Here is a 19,461-nt window from a genome sequence, read left to right on the forward strand (position 1 = left end):
GGGAGAAAATACTCTTTATTTATCAGAAAAAAAGGGACAAAAAAAAAAAATCAAAATATAAATTTGTTGAGGAGGTTCTGGATATGGGAAAAACTGGACAGGGACTTCTACTGTCAGTTGTAAGAGCCTCTCAACAAATCGCTCCCCTTTTTTTGCGGACAAGGGGACAAATAGCGTGATAAGGATAAGTGGTGACAGGAGAATCAAGGTGCGGCCTTTCCCTCTGCGTGGGAATTTTGGGTATCATTATCCCGAGTAGGTGGTCTATCCCAGGATCTGGGGGTCCAACGGGAAGCATCTGGAGGAAAGGCCTGGGGAACAAAGTAATAAATCATCAATTTTCAAGGCGCCATCACATTCTGCACTGCTGGGTGAGGGAAGTAAAATCACCGGGCCATTCAACCCAACAACAATCTTCACATAAGATTAGATGTGCATTCAACATATTTGTCACTTGTAAAAGCCTCCTTTGTGCGGACATCCAAAAGGTCCAATGCAAGGTGCCACTATCTTGTATATATCAGCAGCCTTGCTCCTTTCCTGGCAGGGACATGAGGGGAGGGGTGAAGGAGCTGGGCCAGTGCAGACAGTAAACCGCTGCTCCCTCGTACAGGAAAGAAGGGAGCAGTGCTGGAGCATTACATTTCCCTTCTGAAATAGTCAAATTTGCTAGCAAATTTAAAGAGCCCCTGATGATTTGGCACTGGGCTGGGCAGATATAGGCAAGGTACGGCAGACACCGTGACACACACAACAGGTCTTGCTTCCAAGAGGTGTGATGGCTTGCAAAAACCTTTCCTATTCCGTGTTACCTTCTAAAATCTAGCCTTTGGTGTCAGTTGTGCGGAAAGCTCTGTCACCCCAAACTGGACTATAATTTATCATTTCCTGTTACATATATATGTTGTACTATAAATGGCAATCACACAATATATATATTACCTTGGAAAGACTACCAGAAAAACTGAGCACCTCCATGTCTACGGGTATGGCAGGTCTGACTTCACTCCTGTGTATCCCTGGGACTTCCTGCTGGGGATTTGCACATAATGGAGTGCAAGCTGAAGGCAGGTAACATATCTTAACTAATTATTACTATTTAGGATGAGATATTCACCCCAGGGGGACACATTAGACATTCACAGCACATAGACAACATGAACTGACCTGCTGATAAAAATCCAGGCGCTGATTTCTGCCACCTCCGTAGCTCGAGTGGGATGACTTTGTCCTATGCACAATAAGGAAATGTCAGATAAATGTTTTGGTAGCTGCATGCAAGTTAAAGCTTAAATAACTCCAAACTGAAAACCTTAATAGTAATTACTCTAATACTAACAAACAACCCAGATTAAATAGTCCGGGTTACCTCTGGATCATGTGACTTATGAATAGATTTTCCCATTATTCAGCAGCCAATCATAACACTGTGTGAACACTCCGCAACTTAAAGATTAGTTTCTGCATTGTGAAGGGGACCTGAAAGTATGTCTGTACATTTTACCAAATTTTAATCCCAAACATAACTCTACTCTTTCAGAAAATGTCTCAACTTTATTTTTTCTCCAGTAGGAAGAACCAGCAGCTAAAAGGCTCTGGTAATAAGACGAGGCTTGTAATGTTTTGTGGAGGAGAGTTGCTAGTGATGTAGGATCCCCCCCAGCACCACATCTCCCAGTAGCTCATTCCCTAGATAAAGAATGTGGGAAGGTGATTGGGAGTCAAAGCAGCAGCATTGTTTTAGTGGGGAAAAAAAAGAAGTCAATGTATGCAGAAAGTGACAGAAGGGGAGAGGAGAGATGGGGTTTTGTAGTCCAGCTGGCAAGACTAACGCCTGTTGGGACTGCAGACCAATTTTGATGTGCACTACATTTCTGACCAATCCACAGGTATTATTCCGTATTTGCAGTGTTAGGTTTTAATAAATGAGAAAATGCACATTAAAAGCCTTGCACAGAAAAAGTCCTACATGTTCTACTTCAGGGCGACTCATGCCCCCATCCCAAAGAACTAAGCAGGATCATCAATAATATCCCCACCTTCCTCCTGCTGCGTGGATACCAGCTCCGACTCCTGGAACACTCTGCAGATTATCCGGCTGCTTCACATCCAGCGAATGGCTCTGATACTACAGAGACAAATGGAGAAATGAATACACAGAAGTATTTCTTACATTCATTGTGTGTAACTCCTACAAATGTCCAATGCTAAATTATACATATTGTACTGAACATTCTATTCCTTACCACCTCCTCTCTACTCACTAAGAAAAGGGAGTTATTTCATCACTGCCCTTTCCAGACCCAGAATATGTACAATTCTGCTACTAAGTGTAATGAAAAGTCACTGTCCGCTTCCCATGAAAACCAATAAGATCTATGAGCAAGGGAAGTCAGATATCCTCTCACCTCATTTCTGACATTGTGCGATATTGGGCGGCCAGTAGCAGAGAGCTGGTGGACTGGAGGCAATGTCTGACCTACAGTGACCAGCGGAGGCTGCTGGGCAGCAGATGATAAGGAGCCAAATCCCATGACTGGAAGAGGACCATCCACCATAGATAAAAGAACCTAGAATAATAGAAAGTAAATGTAATTATACAGCACCAATACAATACACACAGCAGTGTACTCTCAATCTCACACACTATTCCATGATATGTATACACAGTACAACTACACTAAACACAGTAGTGTCCTCTCCTCCTCACACACCTTGACATGTATACGTAGCACACGGGCACAGTATATATAATATTGAAAATTCAGCCTCATATACGTCACCATGACTTGAATGTACAGGACAGGTACAGTACAGGCCGTGGTGTCATCCCACACACACACACCACACCAAATTTATACGTAGTACAGGTGCACAGTAATGTCAATTCCGCCTCATATGTGTCACCATGACTGGAATACACACTACACAGCAGTGCCTTCTCCTCACACATTCACCAATATACTTCAGCATAAAACTGAACACACATGTGCCTGTTGTGTAGGAGCTGAAGGTAGGTATCCACTCTGCCCAGCATGAAGAGAAGAAAAATATTCAGATGCAGATGTCATATCTTGTCGGACCTGAAAGAGTGAGACACAAATATTACATCTTTCCTCAGACTTTATCATTTTTAAATTGACAAAAACAGTTTGCAAGGATACCACAGTGTATATATAGTTTTCAAAACCAATAATCTGTCATCATAATTTCATCATCAAAGGGCTAAAATGTTTGTTTTGGCCACTGCAGGAGATTGTTGAGTGATTATTAGAAGGTTAGTTTTATGGGAACATTCTTCTGGGGTATACTCAAATGTAAATGTGAATTTAGAACAGAAATGTAGTTTTGGATGCGGCTTAGGTACAATTACCATTTTTAAGATGCTCCCTAAAACCTAAAGAGTATTCAGTCCTAATTCAGGTCTAAAAAAAAGTAAGTATTACAAAAGTAAGTATCATTGCATATTTCAGACATTGGGGCTTGAAGGTGTGGTAGTCCTGACTCACTTGTAACAGTTGCTGTTGTTGGTCAGTGCTGACCTGGGCTGGACAGTAGGGCCCGCTGTAGAGGAAGGCGGGTGCCTGGTACAGTAGGCTGCCAGGGGACACCTTACCCAGGTCACTGAACTCCAAGTACTGGCCCTTCAGAGCGATGCCAGACAGAAGAGCAGACGTTGGCAGTAGAGCCGGGGACGAGCCCGGGGTAGGAGCGGTATGCAGGTACAGAGGCTGTGATCTGCTATAGAAAGAGACGCATTATCATAAAGGAATAACACAACATAAAGGCTTCAGCTTCAATGAAAGCAGTGTGTACAGCAGCTCCTTACAAAGTATGTGCAAAATATTCAATCAGCTTTGCGGAATCCTCATGCTGAACTCTCTAGCTCCAATATGGAAATGTTCCATGCATAATCTGCTAGCAGGCTTCAGATGGCCAAAGATCTGACACCCAGAAGTGGACAGGATTCAGATAGGGAGGCGAGTATAAATTAAAAAACTGACAAAAAGCAGGTAGGTTTATTTGTTAACGTAAGACATCATCTGTCGCTTCTGAAATAAAGAATCTGCCTGGTCACAACTGATTGTTTTGATGGTTTAGTTCCGCTTTAGGATCTCGGTTAAAACTCCCTATACAGAGAAGAAATATTTGCTTTAAAGGCTTCAACATTGCTCCTCCTGGGCCATAGTCTCAGCATGTTTGTGTTCACATCACATTTTCACAAGTCTATGAGAATACAAAAGCAGATGAACTGCAGATAAAAAAATACTTGTAATGAATTCTGAGATTTCATAATTATTTCAAACTGATATAAAGGCAAAGACATAGCACCAAGCTTGTTGATGTAGGTCCTAAAACACTAAACACTATTTCTTCCTTACATACTGGGGCCAATACTCATATTAATATTTCAGTCACACTGTCCTTTTATTGGAGGGATAAGATCTCCATCAGGGTTTACTGCTGTCTGGGCGCCAGTTGTGGAAATATTCCTTTATTTGTCGGTGGGGCCACACAACAATAAAACCCTAATAGAGATGCTAAGGCAAGAATATTTATTGTTGGTCAGCAAAGAGTCACCTGAAGGGCTGCAGAGAAGGAGTTCCGGGTCTGTAGCCACTGCCTGTGCCTGTGACATGGACATCCACCTAACATGGAATATAAGAAAGAGCTGAGAATACAGATGCACAAGAATCCAACAGAGCTAGCATAGTAAGTGTTCTGATTAGGATATTATAAACAAGGAAAGAAAGTCACCTTACCTGATAGTACTGGTTTGTATACACTCTCTGGTTCAGATCCTCTACAAAGAGACAAAACAAGAACATGATATGTTTATGGACACTATATAGCCAAATATATTTAGAGACACACTACTGCAAATTATCGAGTTCAGGTGTTTCTAGCGAACAATAATGTCAGTCCTTTAACATAAAAATACGTGTTAGGCAATTGTGAACTTCCATTCTCATGTCAGCATATTAGGGAAAGGGTGTTTTGTGCCAGGATGCTTGTGATGCTGAACATAAATCCAACTCTTTAAAGATGTGATTTGATGAATTTGGTGCAGAGAACTCAAGTGGTCTGCACAGAGCCCTGTCCTCAACCCCACTGATCATTTTTAGAATGAATTGAACACGCATTGTGTGCCAGGCCTTGCCATCCATAAGTACCTTACCTCAAACTTCCAAACTCCAAAAACCATTCCCAGAAGAGTGGAGGATCTTAAAGCCACATAGGGGGAACTAACTCCATAATAATGTCCATGATCTTTTATTTTTCAACCAGTTAATATACAGTATAACAAACTCACAACTTGGTATTACACATTACAAAAGGCAGGATTAGCCATTTTTCCACTGTCATACCTGGCAACTGAGATCTGGCCCCCTCAGGGAGAGCAGGGGACTGGCTGATCTGTCGAGGGTCCAATGCAGGAGGTCCGGTAGATGATGAATGCGCAGGTAGTTCCCAGGATCGAGTAGAGGGGCCCGTCTAAGTTACCAAGGAATTCAAAAGAATGAAAGTCAAAAGATAAAAGTTGAGAATAGTCTGTATGGAAATTATTCAGATATAATTAAAAAATAGTAATTTAAGGTGCTTCTACTTTATTCACTATGATACACCCAACAGTGTTCCTGGACCCTGACATTTCCTAGTTTGTAATGTGGTAGACAAATCTCACTGGAGCCACAAATCAAAACAAAGAAACCATTTCACGTAAGTAGCTGCATGGGATTTTTGGAAGTACAGGACAACTGTGTACAGGGATACTCTAACAGGTACAGTTTAATCTGGCATTTTATGTTGTCTACTATTCATTAGTGTAATACATTTTTGTCCATTACAGGTGTAAATGTAAAAGATGCCAGAATATTGGAGGAAGTAAAAAAAAAAAAATCTATGCATATTCCTGATAGACTTACCATGTCAGAATACCGGCTTTCATGTCCTTGCATGCCTCTGCTATGTTTGATGACTTCATGAGAAACAGACTGGTCCTTTTGATTGTACCAGGAAAAATAAGATCAGATAAAAGGGGATGGAGTCAGACCAGGACCATAGGAGGGGCAAAAAGACCAATTCACAGGAAATTGGGGTCAGTAAAGAACAATATAAATATTCTAGTCCTTACCTTAGAATTTGGCGACTGTGGTGCTGAGGGGAGAGAAGTTGGTGTGCTGGTTCCTCGATGACATTCTGATGCAGGTCTCTGAGCACGTCCCATTCCGATTGGATCAGGAGGGATTCCAGATAACTAGAAACTCCAGGGAATTTTAAAGAAATAAAAAGGTAATTGGTACAAAGCATGGTAAAATTAATTAGAGGAGACATACCCACAAACTTGTGAAAATCTGCACCACCATATACCTTAAATCATTAGAAACCAGGAAGGAGGAAGGTCTAAACTGGCCAAACACAGATCTTTAGTTAGAACTCCTATAGTAAATACCGTGAGCCAGTTAATGGTAAGTGAACTAAAACTTTGGGCATGATTTAATAATGTTCTCCAAGTCTGGAGAGGATACACTTTCATCAGTGAAGCTGGGTGATCCAGCGAACCTGGAACGGATTTCTTTAGTCATTTTCTATTTGCTAGCAAATGATTTGAATCCTGGACCAGATTCCATTCCAGGTTTGCTGGATCACCTAGCTTCACTGATGAAAGTGTATCCTCTCCAGCCTCGGAGAGCTTTATTAAATCAGGCCCATTGTTGGGACAAACATTGATCCATTCTCCACCAAAATGTTAGTAAATCAAGACAGGGTAGACTATTTGGTCTGTTTCTACCATTGTTTTTCTATGTTTCCAATGTGCACAGAATGTAGGCACTGCCTCCCTTGTTGCAAAAAGCACTATAATTTAGGTTTAGACCCAACAATGCACCAATAAATTAGAGTGAGAATCACATGACTACCACCGATTACCTCTCAAGCTTCTACGCTGACCTATTGGCTTCAATGTTGGCTGACTGATCATGTGCAAAGAACATCACTGTGTCACTTCAGAATAGAAAGTGATAAAAAAAGGAACACGTTTTTAGAATGGGGAAAATTTAGAACTTGATAGCTTCATAGCGCTGAAGTTTACTGCTGTCTGTACCTTCCTGTTCCAGTGATGTCACCTCCATCCCCTTTTCATTTGCTGTCACACCTATTGTTCCCAGGTAACTTTTTCTTTTCACTATACTACAGTAACAACAAGAAGACACAAAGCACCATAGAGCTGCCACTCCGTAATTAGAAGCATTGGCAAAGTGTCCAGTTATTTACTTCTATTGTACAGGTGTGCTTTACAAATAAGAAGGCAATATAGAATACTACATATAGATTTATATGAGCTACCTGAAGGTGTCCATGCGGAGACGGACCTGCGGACCCTGGGCGTACCGATCTTTTGCCCACTTCAGGCTTCATTCCACCATCAGGAGAGCTGCGTTGACTACAACTACTAGAAGAGAGCTGCGAATCGCTACTCAGATCAACACCACTGTCTGACTGACTCATCTGGGACAGAGGGGGGGAAAAATAGGAAAACATTTATAACGGATTTTTCCAACAAACACTAAGGCAATGTTTTGTACAATCACATCAATGTAACTAATTATATAGATACCTCAGTATGAATATGGTCTTCATAGGAGTCCATCCATGGCTCCAGGGGATAAGAACGAGCAAGCTTCCCTCTGACATCTAGGTGTTTGCAGAAAAAAGAAGAAAAAATAAATACAATTGCAAATCAAAAAGCAAACATGAATAGAATGAAGTACTAAATCAACTGTAAATGTTTAGGTACCACTAGCGAGATGTAAATCCCTACAAAACCATATCAGCCAATGAGATCTTAGTTTTTTACTCACTGTTACTTAGTGTTATACAATGTGTCACTGAAAAAAGGAAATTGGCAAAGCAACTATAGCCTGAATCTGTCAGGGCAATTGAACCAGGCAACTGGCATTTTAATGATCGTTTGCCATAGTATAGGTAGTCTGGAAATGTTAATTGTGTTCAAGCAGTTCCCCGAACAATTCCTTTAGGCAGCAGCAGAACTCGCTTAATATAAAGCCGTGTCCCGCAATAAAGATAGAGATTGCTCCTGGAAAACAAAAAACAGTAGCACAATACCTTACAGGTGACACTAGCCCTCCTGTAGCCTCGTTATTACCAGTCTGAGATAATCAGATAGTGTTGGCAGTGACTGCTAGCCCCACAAGATATGGAGTGGAATTCTGTGATGCAGAGTCCTACTTCCTGTTCTGTGGGTTTGCTGGAGAAGAAGCTGTACCTGAGATCCTGCAGTGCAAGTATCTCCCTGCTTTTGCTTTATCAATTATGTAAAAACAATGTTTTGTTCATTTCTCCTAAAAGGTGAGTAAATATTACTTACTCTATCAGTCATAAGATCACTTGCCATTATGGAGACAATTCTGACATGTAAGAAGCAAAGTTATGTTTCTCTACCAAGATTGCCTTCTACTCACAGGCACAATGTGGACAAAAGGCAGTGCTCTCCTCAGTCCCTTGTGCAACCCCCAATGATTTTCAGTATCCACCCGGCTGTTTTTGAATGCTTACTGGTCACAATACAGGGGCCACCACCTGCCTGCAGCTTCTTCCCACTCAACTTAAAAATATTTCTGGGGAAAATACTGAAAGGCATGGTAAGTTAGTAATGAGCAAAGATCAGGGGCAAGGAAGCCTACAGAGAAAACTAGTCGTTTGTTTGCCTTTTAGGATATCTTCAACATTGTTAAGAACCCCTTTAAGGAGATGTTGGGTTTTCTACAGATGTCATTCAGATGACGAACACAATTTGGGCAAAGACTAACAAAGAAGAAGATCCTAATATCAACCTTCTTCATAAACGTGTGCCCATCTCATTTATAGCATGTTTTCGCAGTGGGTGTAAATCTGTAAAAATCTTTTCTAACTTACTGCTCTGATCTTTGCTCCAGACCCCTGACCCGAAGGTTCTTAACTGGTGGCCACGAGGGATGTGCTGTTTCCACACTGTGGCTGGCACCGAGATCCCATCACGAGCTGCATCCTACAAAATAGCAATGGTGCTCCTTGACTGCTTGTGCCAGAGGCTAATCAACTGCAGAAAAAGCTAAAGCTTTGTTACTGACGTACCTCTAGTGGGATCGCTTGTGGCTTCAAAGAGCACACAACTCGTTTTGGAACAGCAAAATTTTCACTAACTGATTCACAGGCAGCAAGCAGAGAGTCTGAAAAAGGATCACCAATTACCAAACACTGCAAATTGGCAGTTTGTTAAATAAAAAGTTAATTACTAAAGAAATCTAAAGAGTTGGTCTTAAAAGGAAAAATCCACCACCACATCCCATTAGAATAATAGGGTGATACCTATGTGCCCACAAAAAAACAATAACAAAAAAAACGTACTTTTCATATTCTAAAAACAACAAATAGTGGAACCAAGAGGGACACCATTGCTGCAAACTTGTGACTGGGTGCACGGACACACACCAATAGTGTTTCCTGCCACCGGAGCACACACTGGTCTGCTAACCATTGTTAATGTGATGACGTCCATCTGACATTTCATGTCTAAAAGGCTTCCTCTAGACAAAATGTGTCAGATGGGTTATAAAACAAGCTTTGCACAGTGTTATTTAGCACTCAGGATATGTGTTTTTATGTAAAGATTTTATTAAAATGATTACACCATACTATACTGCTGATATTTACACTCTGCTCATGAATGAGTAAATGATACATCCTGAGCAGAGACTTGAGATCCTTAAGGAAACCCACTAACAGGATGGCCAAGCAGACTTATTACCTTTCTGGGAAGGAGGTAAAAGAGGAGTCTGATTTGAAATCACATGGTGAATGGCACATATGATGTGGAGAAATACATATTGACATCTTGAACATTTGGCATGATGGAAGCAATATGAACAATCATGAGATACACTAAAAACCATACATTTTTTGTGCAATGTATGTGTTATCTCCAGAGGTATTTTTTACGTTTAATGCTTGTTTGACCAATGTGTAGTGCCACAATTTTTGATTGTTAATAATTTTGTAATCCAGAATTCTTTTTTATTACTAGCTTGGGCTACTGTTTAATGTTGAAGTTGATGAATAATGCGCTCATGGATAATGTTAGCCTTATCACCCCAAACCTACGTATTGGTTAGAGACCTTCAAGATAGCTTTACACATATTGTGCTTACCTCCTCGCCCCTGACACCGACCACTGGGCAAATCTACATTTTGACTGGCAGACACGGACTTTCCATGCTTCTGGCCTAGCTCACTAAGTGCCTGTTGAATGCCTGCAGGATTGCTGTGAATTACACGGTCTACACGATAGACGACACTTGTATTGGCAGGAGGATGAGGAAGGGTCAGAGACTGAGGAGGACGATCTTCATGGTTCCTGCCACTAGGTTCATAAAGAAAATAAGTATTAAAGTGTAAGAAAAACATGAACTGTGTAATAAGAAAAAGTAGCTTACTGAATATGTCTTACCCTCGGTTTCTTGGGGAGGGCCAGTTTCTCTTTTCTCCACTCTTGTTGCTACCGCTACCACCTCCTCCACCCCGGCCTGGTCTTGGTCCACCAGGATGCATGGGTCTGCGGTTCTGCCTCTCCATGACTGGTCTCTGGCTGGAGAAACTTCTTTTGGAAAGATCCTTTCTTTGTTCACGTCCTCCGGTGGAAGGTGGACTGGCCACTCCATTTTGGACAGGCACATCTGCCCTATCTTTCTTCTCTGTAAAGTCACTACTTTCGGAGGCAGTTTCCCATTCTTCATTGGCCTGGTCAGAGTTAGCATTACATGGATCAGGAGATTTATGTCCACGGCGGACCATCACACGTTCTTCTTCAGCTTGTGATGGGCGTTGATGGTGTTCTTGAGTTGACAGCTGCTGCGGAGGTGGCAGTGGGCCTCCCCCATTTCCTGCACGGGCAGCATTCTCTCTTTCTTGCTTTAGTCTCCGGAAACGTGGTGGTTTGTCCTGCTGCTGAGCCCTTCCATGTCTACGTCTCCTGGGTGGAGGTGGAACTCGTTCATCACTAGGTGCTGGAGGACTCACAGCCACGATTACTTTGTCATTTTTCCTCTCAGTTTTGTGAGGTAGGGGTAATGGCTGTACAGGAGGAATAGGAGGTGTCGATTGCTGCTGCTTTGGGTTCGCACTCCAAGTCATAGACATTGTATTTGCACCTCCTCTACCTCTTCTAGAAGGCACACCCCTTGGTGTAAAAGTGCGCCCCCTACCAGAATCTCTACCTTTTTCTTGGTGCCTTGGGTTGCCAGAAGACAATATCTCGGTTTGATGATGCAAAGATGATCCACCTTTTCCAGGGTCCTTCTCAGAAAGGATTGGCTCTGTCTCACTACCCGTTTCAGAGCCACGCTGCCTCCTCCTTTTAGGAACTTCTTCATACTCCGAACCTTCGCTGCGTGTTTCACTGGTATTCCGCTCCCGTCCTCCAGGTCCGGGTGCTAGCTTATTGTCTGCATCCCCATCATCTCTGTAGAAAGGGCTGTCTCTTCTGTGCCCACCACGAAATTCTCGGCTTCTGCCTCTACCACCCCGCCCTCGGCCACTGTAGGCACCCCGAAAGCCCCTACCTCTCGAAAAGTATTCTCCTCTGCCACGGCCTCTAGATGCTGGAACCACTGCAGGGGAGCTTCGAGCTGGAGCCGATATAGTCTCTTTTCTTCTTCTTGAAGGTGACCCTATTACTTGTTCACCGTCCCTGCCAGTGTGGTTTGCTTGTCTAGGTTTCTGTGGCTCAGATATTGCTGGAGGTGGTTGACTGACCTTGGCATCTTGATGCTCTTTGGTCACAACCTCCTCTCGTCTGCCACCCTTCTTAATAGGACCTGCCCGTCGCTGAGCATGCATCTGGTTAGGGACTCCGGTACCAATGGGCTCCTCTTGTCTTCGTTTTCCTCCTTCACCAGGTCTAGGTCCCCAGCGCGTCTCAGTCTTGGACTCCCGGCGAGGAGGTGGTCTATGGTACTCAGGCTTGGTAGTTTGTTTTTCAAACTTTGGTTCCTCTTTGGCCATTTCTTTCCTTTCATCCTTTGGCCGTCCACTACTGACTTCCACTTTGGATGTGTTATCAGGCTGTGATAGTGGAGGCGCAGATTCCCTCCTGAGTATAGCCGGTTCATCATCAGACCTTTGTGGCTGGGATGAAGGAACAGACACTGGAGGCTGCTGGGTGGGAACAGACTCTGGACGTCTCTGAGCAATAGGCTGCGGTGGTGCTTGTGAAGCCCCTGTGTGGTTCTGCTGCTGATGCCAAGGACGATGCTCTTCACCAGGGTAGCGATGCCCAACAAGTGGTTGTTGGGTTGGTGCAACAGCAGTTTCTTGGTAAGAAGTGAAATTACCCAAGTATGAAGGAGGTTGTGTTTGCTGGGGAGCGATGGAACGAACAGTTTGAGCATCATTTCTGTAATAACAGAACAAAAAATGAATGAATAAAAAACACAAAACTTTTATACTTCAAAACCATCATTATAGTATAGTGTTAGCTCAGCTATCTATCAAGAACACAATTCGGTAGCAATCTAGTGGACTTTATCCCATAAAATGTTTTTTAGACACCAATTTTTCTCAGTAGTGTAAGTCAGTATTTGCGCAATCCTATGCAGAATACCATTTCAACAAGCAACAACAAATGGAGTTGATGATCCTTCATGTAGGCAAATAAAAGCTGTATTCTGGGAGATTAGATTGTTTGTGCGAAGAAATTTTATTCTTTCAAATAACTATTAGGAAAATCAGGCCGTTACAGTACAGGAATGCTGCAGCACTCTATGGTGACTGGCAGGTAAACATTGTGTCAGTTTATAGCAAACCACCTTAAAATGTGTCATGCATTAGGTGGCATTAAGTTTAAATTGTATTATCATTATTCCTATTACTAATAATAAACAGGATTCATATAGCCCCAATATATTACGCAGAGCTGTACATTAAATAGAGGTTGCAAATGACAGACGAGTACAGACAGTGACATGGGAGGAGAGGACTCTGCCGCAAAGAGCTTACAATCTAGGAGGTGGGGGAATTAACACACAATAGGATGGGAGATATGTAGTGATGGGAAGTAATGACGGTTTCAAAAGACAGAACAAGATAGGTAGGCAAGTTTGAAAAAATGGGTTTGGAGGGCTCTTTTAAATGAGCAGAATGTAGGAGCAAGCCGAATAGGACGAGGAAGACCATTCCAGAGAGTTGGGGCAGATCTAGAGAAGTCTTGGAGCCGTGCGTGTGATGAGGTTATGAGTGAGGAAGTCAGCTGTAGGTCATCGGAGGAGCGAAGAGAGTAGCTGGGGGAGTATTTTTTTTTTACCAGGTAAGGAAGAGTAAGTGGGACAAGAACTGTGTAGGGATTTGAAGGCACAGGAGCACAGGAGCTTGTATTTGATTCTAAGGTGAAATGGAAGTCAGTGAAGAGAACTACAAAGGGAGCAGAAGAGGAGCGGTGGCAAGGATGGATGAGTTTGGCTGCATATTAGATTGTAGAGGAGACAGCTGGGTTAGTGGAATACCAGAGAGGGGAGGTTGCAGTAGTCCAGACGAGAGATGATAGGAGTAAGTAATAGATCCCTGGTGGCAGGGGACAGGTAGGGCCGGAATTTGGAGATGTTGCGCAGGTGAAAGTGACAGGACCTGGAAATGTTCTGCATTTGGGGGTAAATGTCTGCTGAAACTGAGAAAAAGAAGCATTAAATTGACATGCCTGTTCTACAGTATCAGGCTTTTGAGGGTCTGGTGAGACTTCAGTAGAAGTTGTAGTAAACAGCAAACAAACTTGGGATAAAAAAAATACCTTCTGGGACATTAGGCTGACACAGACTTCCATCAGCCTGTGAATTGAGAGTCTCAACTACTAGACATGGGTCAGATTTTGCCCCTGGTGGTCTGCCATGTTTCCTAATAAAGTTGGAGAGACCTTTTCTTTCTAGTGGAAGACATGCTGTGTAGACACAGCTGTATATAGTTAGAAATATATTAGGCTCTATCTGTGCTGTAAAATAGATGTTCAGAGTAAACAGCTGCCCCAGGGGAGAAAGGATTTGAATGGCTATGCCCACTCTTCTAGATGAGAGTGAGACATGCAGCTAGTTTCCATATTAGGATAGATTTGCTGCATTAAGAAACAGACTAACGTTACTTTAAAATGTCGATCCAAACAAGCCTTTTTCTAATTATTTCTCACATATGTATTAAGTCACAATGATAGAAGAACACAAGCTCATTTCTTGGATGGTTAGGGTACAGATTTAGTGTAGAAAGACATAAACATCAAAGATTTATTATTGCTGAGCAAATATTCTACACGTAATACAAACTTGGGAGTGAAGTAAACAAACTTCAAGCAACATCAAATCTATTATATTGTACACTATACTGCTTCATATAGATCGATGGTGCTATGTAAATATAAAATAATAGCAATGTTAAACCCAGAAGGCTTTTTAATCCAGGTGGCAACCACTGTACCCAACTCTTCAGTAACCACCCAAAAACAGCTGTTTGGTTAAAGAAAAGTGCTGGGAGGGCTGTTTGGCTAATAGGGGCTGGGGAGAACACTGAATAGAAATAATTAGGTGAACACTTAATTAAAACCAAGATACCTAATCTTTTTCTTACAAAACATTTCAAACTTGACAGCAACAACAGCAGCACTTACCTCATATCCCGCTCCTCCTCTTCAGCGCTTGGTCGTAGAGGAGATGCTATTGGTCGTGCCTCAGGAGCACTATACATCTCGGTGCCCCACATTACTTTGGAGTCTGCTGGAGGAGTCCCTCGTTCTCTCATTAATGAGGCATGCCGCTCATATCCATCTGATCCTGACCCCCCGCTGTCTGATCGCTCACGGGACAACAGTCCTAAATACAGAATTCAAATAACCATAAGGATAAATACCTCTAAGATTGAGGACACATTATATATTGGGGTCAACTGTTATGATGTGTATTTACCAGATACCTACTACTACTAATTCACATACTATATATAGGATTTCTTTTTTTTTTAATTGTATACTAGTATTTACTACCAAATAAAGAAAGCCATGCCACAGGGACTTGCACAATTCACTGCTATTGTCAGCCGATTCAGCATTAAAAAAAAAAAAAAAAATAGCTCTGTAGCATTTTTGTACATTAATGTGTACATTAAAGAAAGCAATTAAGATAATGGTAAACATGTAATTTTAGGCTGCATACACCCATACATTAATTGTCATTTGAAAGGATCTTTCACGATTCCTTTCCAACGACAAAAGACTGCACGATGCACAAACAAGCGCTGTACATTCGGCACCGTTCTGCTCTATGGAGGGGGGAAGGGGAAAACGACAGAGCCCCACCCTGCTGTACTCTCTCCTTTTCACTTTCATTACGATCGTTCCTGGTTTGTCACCCGTGGATCCGCCAGGACAGTCGCTTAGAGGGCAAGCTCTTTACACACGCCACATTCTTGTCCGATATTAGCCCTGAGATGATTATCGGACGAGAATCACCTGACGTGTGTACATAGCCTTGGATTTTCTGTGACAAGGAAATCCACATTTTTTCTAACATGTGAACAAAATAGTAAACAATCAATGTTTAGGATAAAAAAATGCACTGAAATCAAACTTATTGTCTACAAACATGTGGTGTTGCAAGCAAATTGGTGTAAAAGTTGCAAGTCTGCACAAATTTCTGTTCATGCCCTGCCACTGCTTACCTGTCGGGTGAACCCCTGCCGTGGGAGGGTAATAATCCATGGGTCGCCCTTGTATAATACGTGGATCAATGAAAGGAGGAACCATCACCCATCGAGGGTCATAGCTGACATGTGGCGGTGGCAGAGGAGCAGGTGGCTGTGGCGCGGCCACAGGAGTGGTCCTTCCCATTGACCCACCTCCATAGAGTGTCTTCTGGGGAGGCTGAGCTGAAGCTGCTGACAAAGGTTGCGATGGAGGAGGTCCAGCAGGAGAGGGAGGCGTGGGTTCTCTGTTCTGCTGCCATTGCTTCATGAGCTGCTCCTAACAGAATAAAACAGAATACATATAATTAAATAGCAAAATTATGCTAAGGCTGCTATTTATCACTTTTTTCAGTAGGGTGGAGAAAACTGCAGAAGGAATGAAGTCCAGGAAACCTCCAAAACCTTACCTTTGGGGCCAAATTTCTGGCCATTCTAACAGGGAAAGCTCCTGGAGCTTGTCCTCCCAGCAACCCTACTGGCCATTTATTTTAAAAAGTGAACTGAAATGCGCATGTGGAGGGAAGGGGTGTGCAAACTTTTCCACAATTAAGGGATGCCAAAACTTTGCCTGTAAGAATTGTGTTTTTTGCTGTGCATTACTGTGACTCTTAGTGATATGAACACAGCCCCTAGGACAGATCTTCTCAGCCCTTTTAACATTGAGAAACCCTCAATTGGTGTGATGGGCAGTGAAATGTATGCCTCTTACATTGGTGGCCAGTGGGAAGAATGGCATCCCTACAGATAGCCAACAAAACTGACCTGAGAGGGACAAATTGCTCTAATGCTCAAAAACCCCTAACAACCTCCGGAGCAACCCTGGTTGAGAAACACTGCCCTAGAGAGTCAACCTGCAGTGTCCATTACCTGCTGCTGACGCTGGAAGCGAGGTGGCAAACTCTTCTGAAATTTGTTGTATCCTCCCTGGGAAGGTCCCGAAGCCGGCAGGCGGCTCACCGCTGGTGGTGGCTCCAGTTTGGGCTCTGGCCGGGGAGGTGGGCTAGGTTCACCTTTCACTTGTGGAACTTCAGCTTGTGGCGGAGTTACTGTGGGCTGTGGAGGAGGTTCAGGAACTACCACTTGTTCTGCCACTGCAATAGAAAAATCACAAGGAATGTTCAGGCAAATATTGAAAAAACTGCTATGTTTAAAACATGTAAAAATACTTTACTATTTGGTTAACGTAGCAATCTGAGATTCAACTTAACATACTAAGAATAGGTGTGTGCAGTTCAAAATCAAACCAAAAGCACATGAGATGGGGCTGTGGCAAAGCAACCATTAAGTTATCATCACCTTTCTGGCTCCATACCCTTCAACGCTTCATTGGCCAGTGCGATCACAGAAGTTGGCCTGCTTTTAACTGTGTAATGTTCCTGCTTTTAACTGTGTAATGTTCTGTCATGTTATCGTATGTGACTTTTTTTTTTTTTTAACAATATAAACATTGGTCTAAAATTATATTATACCAGGGGCATTCGGTGATGGTGGCTCTGGCACCTCGCTGGGCCCACTCCTGCCTGCCAACTCCAGCTCTTCTGGGGCTACTCGGCGTTTCATATCCAGACGCTTGAGCTTCTCAGCACAGGCTGCTCTCCTCTCTTCCTCCATCCTGCGCTCCTCCTCTTCTCTCCTCCTACGAGCACGCTCCACTGCTTGGGAGATCTCCGAGGATGACTGCTTCCTGCGCTGACGCCAAGCTTCATCGTCATCTTCCACAGGTGCCACCGCTGTGGATGCCAACGGCTTTTCCTTTAAAGTAGGGAAATAATGAAATAATAAAAAATAAAGAAATAATAAAATAAAAAAATAGGCATGGCACCTTAGACATTTATTATACCTTGTGCTCTGGTGGTGGCCCACGATGTGCAGACTGTCCCCTCTGCGGAGGAGAAGCAATGGCAGCAGGTGCTGGTGATGGCTCGGGAGATCGAGACACTTCTGTCCATGCAGCCTTAACTACTGGAGGCTTTTCCTCCATGGGTGAGGCCTTTCTTGAATCAGAGGTCTCAACAACTTTCTGAGGTGGGAGCACTGACTGCTTATCAGTATTAGTGACTGGGGTCTCTCTGTAAACAAAATGGAAGAATCTTAGCATGGAGATCAGTGGACAAAACATATTTAAAGCCTAAAAGGGAAAAAAAAAAGCACCTCTTTTCTTCTGTGTCTGTATCCTTTCCATCCTCATCATCACTGAATTTCAGTTTTTCTGTATAGTCCACCTCTTCATGTGCCCCTGGAAGATAGAACAAATTAAGTACCATTACCTGTGAGAAGAAATCACTTGATGCAGAGTGAGGATGCAATGACCAGATATTCACCTGCCCATCCATCGTCTGTCTCTTGATCCAGCTCATCAAATTCTTTCAGGTCATCTTGCTTCAAGATAGACGGGCGGTTCACGCCTTCAGACAGCCTGGGTGCGGCTTGAGGAGCACGTGGAGGAGCCAGCCGTGGAAATCTACACAGGAAATATATGTTCACTTGTGCACAGACTATGGACAATAAAGTTATTTTTATACTCTCAAAAAGCAGTTACTACTTTTAACTAAACCATTCCTAACCTCTCTAGCTGCATGCATAGTCGAGTAATTCCTATTTTAAATTAACAACGAAAATTCTAAAACTAGGTTACACCATATGAAACTTCTATTCATATTTAAAACTGAGGGTGTAAGAGCAGGGTTCATCAAGTCTTCCATTATAAACTCGCAACTAAACTTGCAATTTTCACCCGTGTAAACTAAATTCTATCAAATTAAAGAAAAAACTTATTGGGTGTAGGATAAGCTTTCCAAATGTAAATCAGCCTTAAGCTTAAAATGCACATAGAGGAGGATTGAGGAAACAACCAGTAGGTACCACTTCATCTGACTGCTAGTCTTACCAGATTTAAAGTAAAACTGTAATATGTCACCATCATGGTTCAAGGTTCCCCTAGCTGCAGAGGAAGCTGTAGTACAAGAATCTCCCTGCTTATGTTTTATCCATTCTGTAATCTGTGCTTCCTTCACTTCCTGTTCCTGTGTCCCCCTCACTGTCACTATAGATATGTGCATAAAAGTTCTGTAGTACCTTGGAGCATCTGGACCGTGAAAGCGGAAGGCTCCTTGTGGACCATATGGAGGCGGAAACGGTAAATACGGGGGGTACATCTAGGGGATAAAATAACAAAGACTTCAAAAACCTGATTATTTTTCAATAGCCAATATATTATACTATAGGAGAGAATTCCAAATACGTTTGAAGATGGACGGGTAAAGGAACTCCGGGACCCAGTGAAATTTGCCTTTTAGTGAATTCCCAGCGCCCCTTCCCTTGAACAAAAATCCCATATAGGTAATGTGACTTCTTCCTATGTGACAGAAGTCATCACACAATGGAGGTGGCAACACTACTGCTCCCATTACAGCACTACTGTATTTCACACTGCTGACGCGGTGAAGGAAGGAACAACCAGGCACAACTGGAATAGGATGTATTTATTGCTTATTCAAAAACACTAGGACCAAAATTTTAGGTGGACTTGTGTCACAAAGGACAAAAAATTCTAAAAGCCAGTGTTCTCCTCAACCCCCTTTATGCCGGGTGCACTACCCGGCTGTTTTCGGGTGGTTACTGACGAGTTGGGTCACAATTCAGGGGCTTCCACACGCCTACAATTTCTTCGCACCAAGCTTAAAAAAATGT

The 19,461-nt window shown here is 42.8% G+C and overlaps 1 protein-coding gene across 4 annotated transcripts in view; it reads right to left on the reverse strand.

Moving 5' to 3' along the window:
* The window catches only part of PRRC2A (proline rich coiled-coil 2A), a 41,237-nt gene continuing 21,776 nt past the window's right edge, over nucleotides 1-19,461 (reverse strand). For 2 of the 4 annotated variants that reach the window (XM_072431946.1, XM_072431947.1), the window contains exons 8-32: nucleotides 18,847-18,926; nucleotides 18,093-18,232; nucleotides 17,923-18,007; nucleotides 17,612-17,840; nucleotides 17,241-17,523; nucleotides 16,639-16,862; nucleotides 15,748-16,048; nucleotides 14,702-14,903; nucleotides 10,508-12,451; nucleotides 10,209-10,420; nucleotides 9,136-9,230; nucleotides 8,938-9,049; nucleotides 7,619-7,695; nucleotides 7,348-7,509; nucleotides 6,137-6,259; nucleotides 5,928-6,002; nucleotides 5,370-5,496; nucleotides 4,764-4,804; nucleotides 4,582-4,649; nucleotides 3,510-3,741; nucleotides 2,988-3,083; nucleotides 2,409-2,570; nucleotides 2,040-2,128; nucleotides 1,168-1,231; nucleotides 1-311 (exon numbers count right to left, since the gene is read on the reverse strand). In XM_072431946.1, coding sequence (XP_072288047.1) covers nucleotides 204-311; nucleotides 1,168-1,231; nucleotides 2,040-2,128; nucleotides 2,409-2,570; nucleotides 2,988-3,083; nucleotides 3,510-3,741; nucleotides 4,582-4,649; nucleotides 4,764-4,804; nucleotides 5,370-5,496; nucleotides 5,928-6,002; nucleotides 6,137-6,259; nucleotides 7,348-7,509; nucleotides 7,619-7,695; nucleotides 8,938-9,049; nucleotides 9,136-9,230; nucleotides 10,209-10,420; nucleotides 10,508-12,451; nucleotides 14,702-14,903; nucleotides 15,748-16,048; nucleotides 16,639-16,862; nucleotides 17,241-17,523; nucleotides 17,612-17,840; nucleotides 17,923-18,007; nucleotides 18,093-18,232; nucleotides 18,847-18,926 — 5,331 coding nt within the window. In that variant the 3' untranslated portion in view covers nucleotides 1-203. The remainder of the gene's footprint in view (nucleotides 312-1,167; nucleotides 1,232-2,039; nucleotides 2,129-2,408; nucleotides 2,571-2,987; nucleotides 3,084-3,509; nucleotides 3,742-4,581; nucleotides 4,650-4,763; nucleotides 4,805-5,369; nucleotides 5,497-5,927; nucleotides 6,003-6,136; nucleotides 6,260-7,347; nucleotides 7,510-7,618; nucleotides 7,696-8,937; nucleotides 9,050-9,135; nucleotides 9,231-10,208; nucleotides 10,421-10,507; nucleotides 12,452-14,701; nucleotides 14,904-15,747; nucleotides 16,049-16,638; nucleotides 16,863-17,240; nucleotides 17,524-17,611; nucleotides 17,841-17,922; nucleotides 18,008-18,092; nucleotides 18,233-18,846; nucleotides 18,927-19,461) is intronic. The other 2 variants (XM_072431948.1, XM_072431949.1) reach the window with 2 other exon arrangements.

This window comes from Pyxicephalus adspersus, chromosome Z, assembly GCF_032062135.1.
Source record: "Pyxicephalus adspersus chromosome Z, UCB_Pads_2.0, whole genome shotgun sequence".
Lineage (NCBI taxonomy): Eukaryota > Metazoa > Chordata > Amphibia > Anura > Pyxicephalidae > Pyxicephalus > Pyxicephalus adspersus.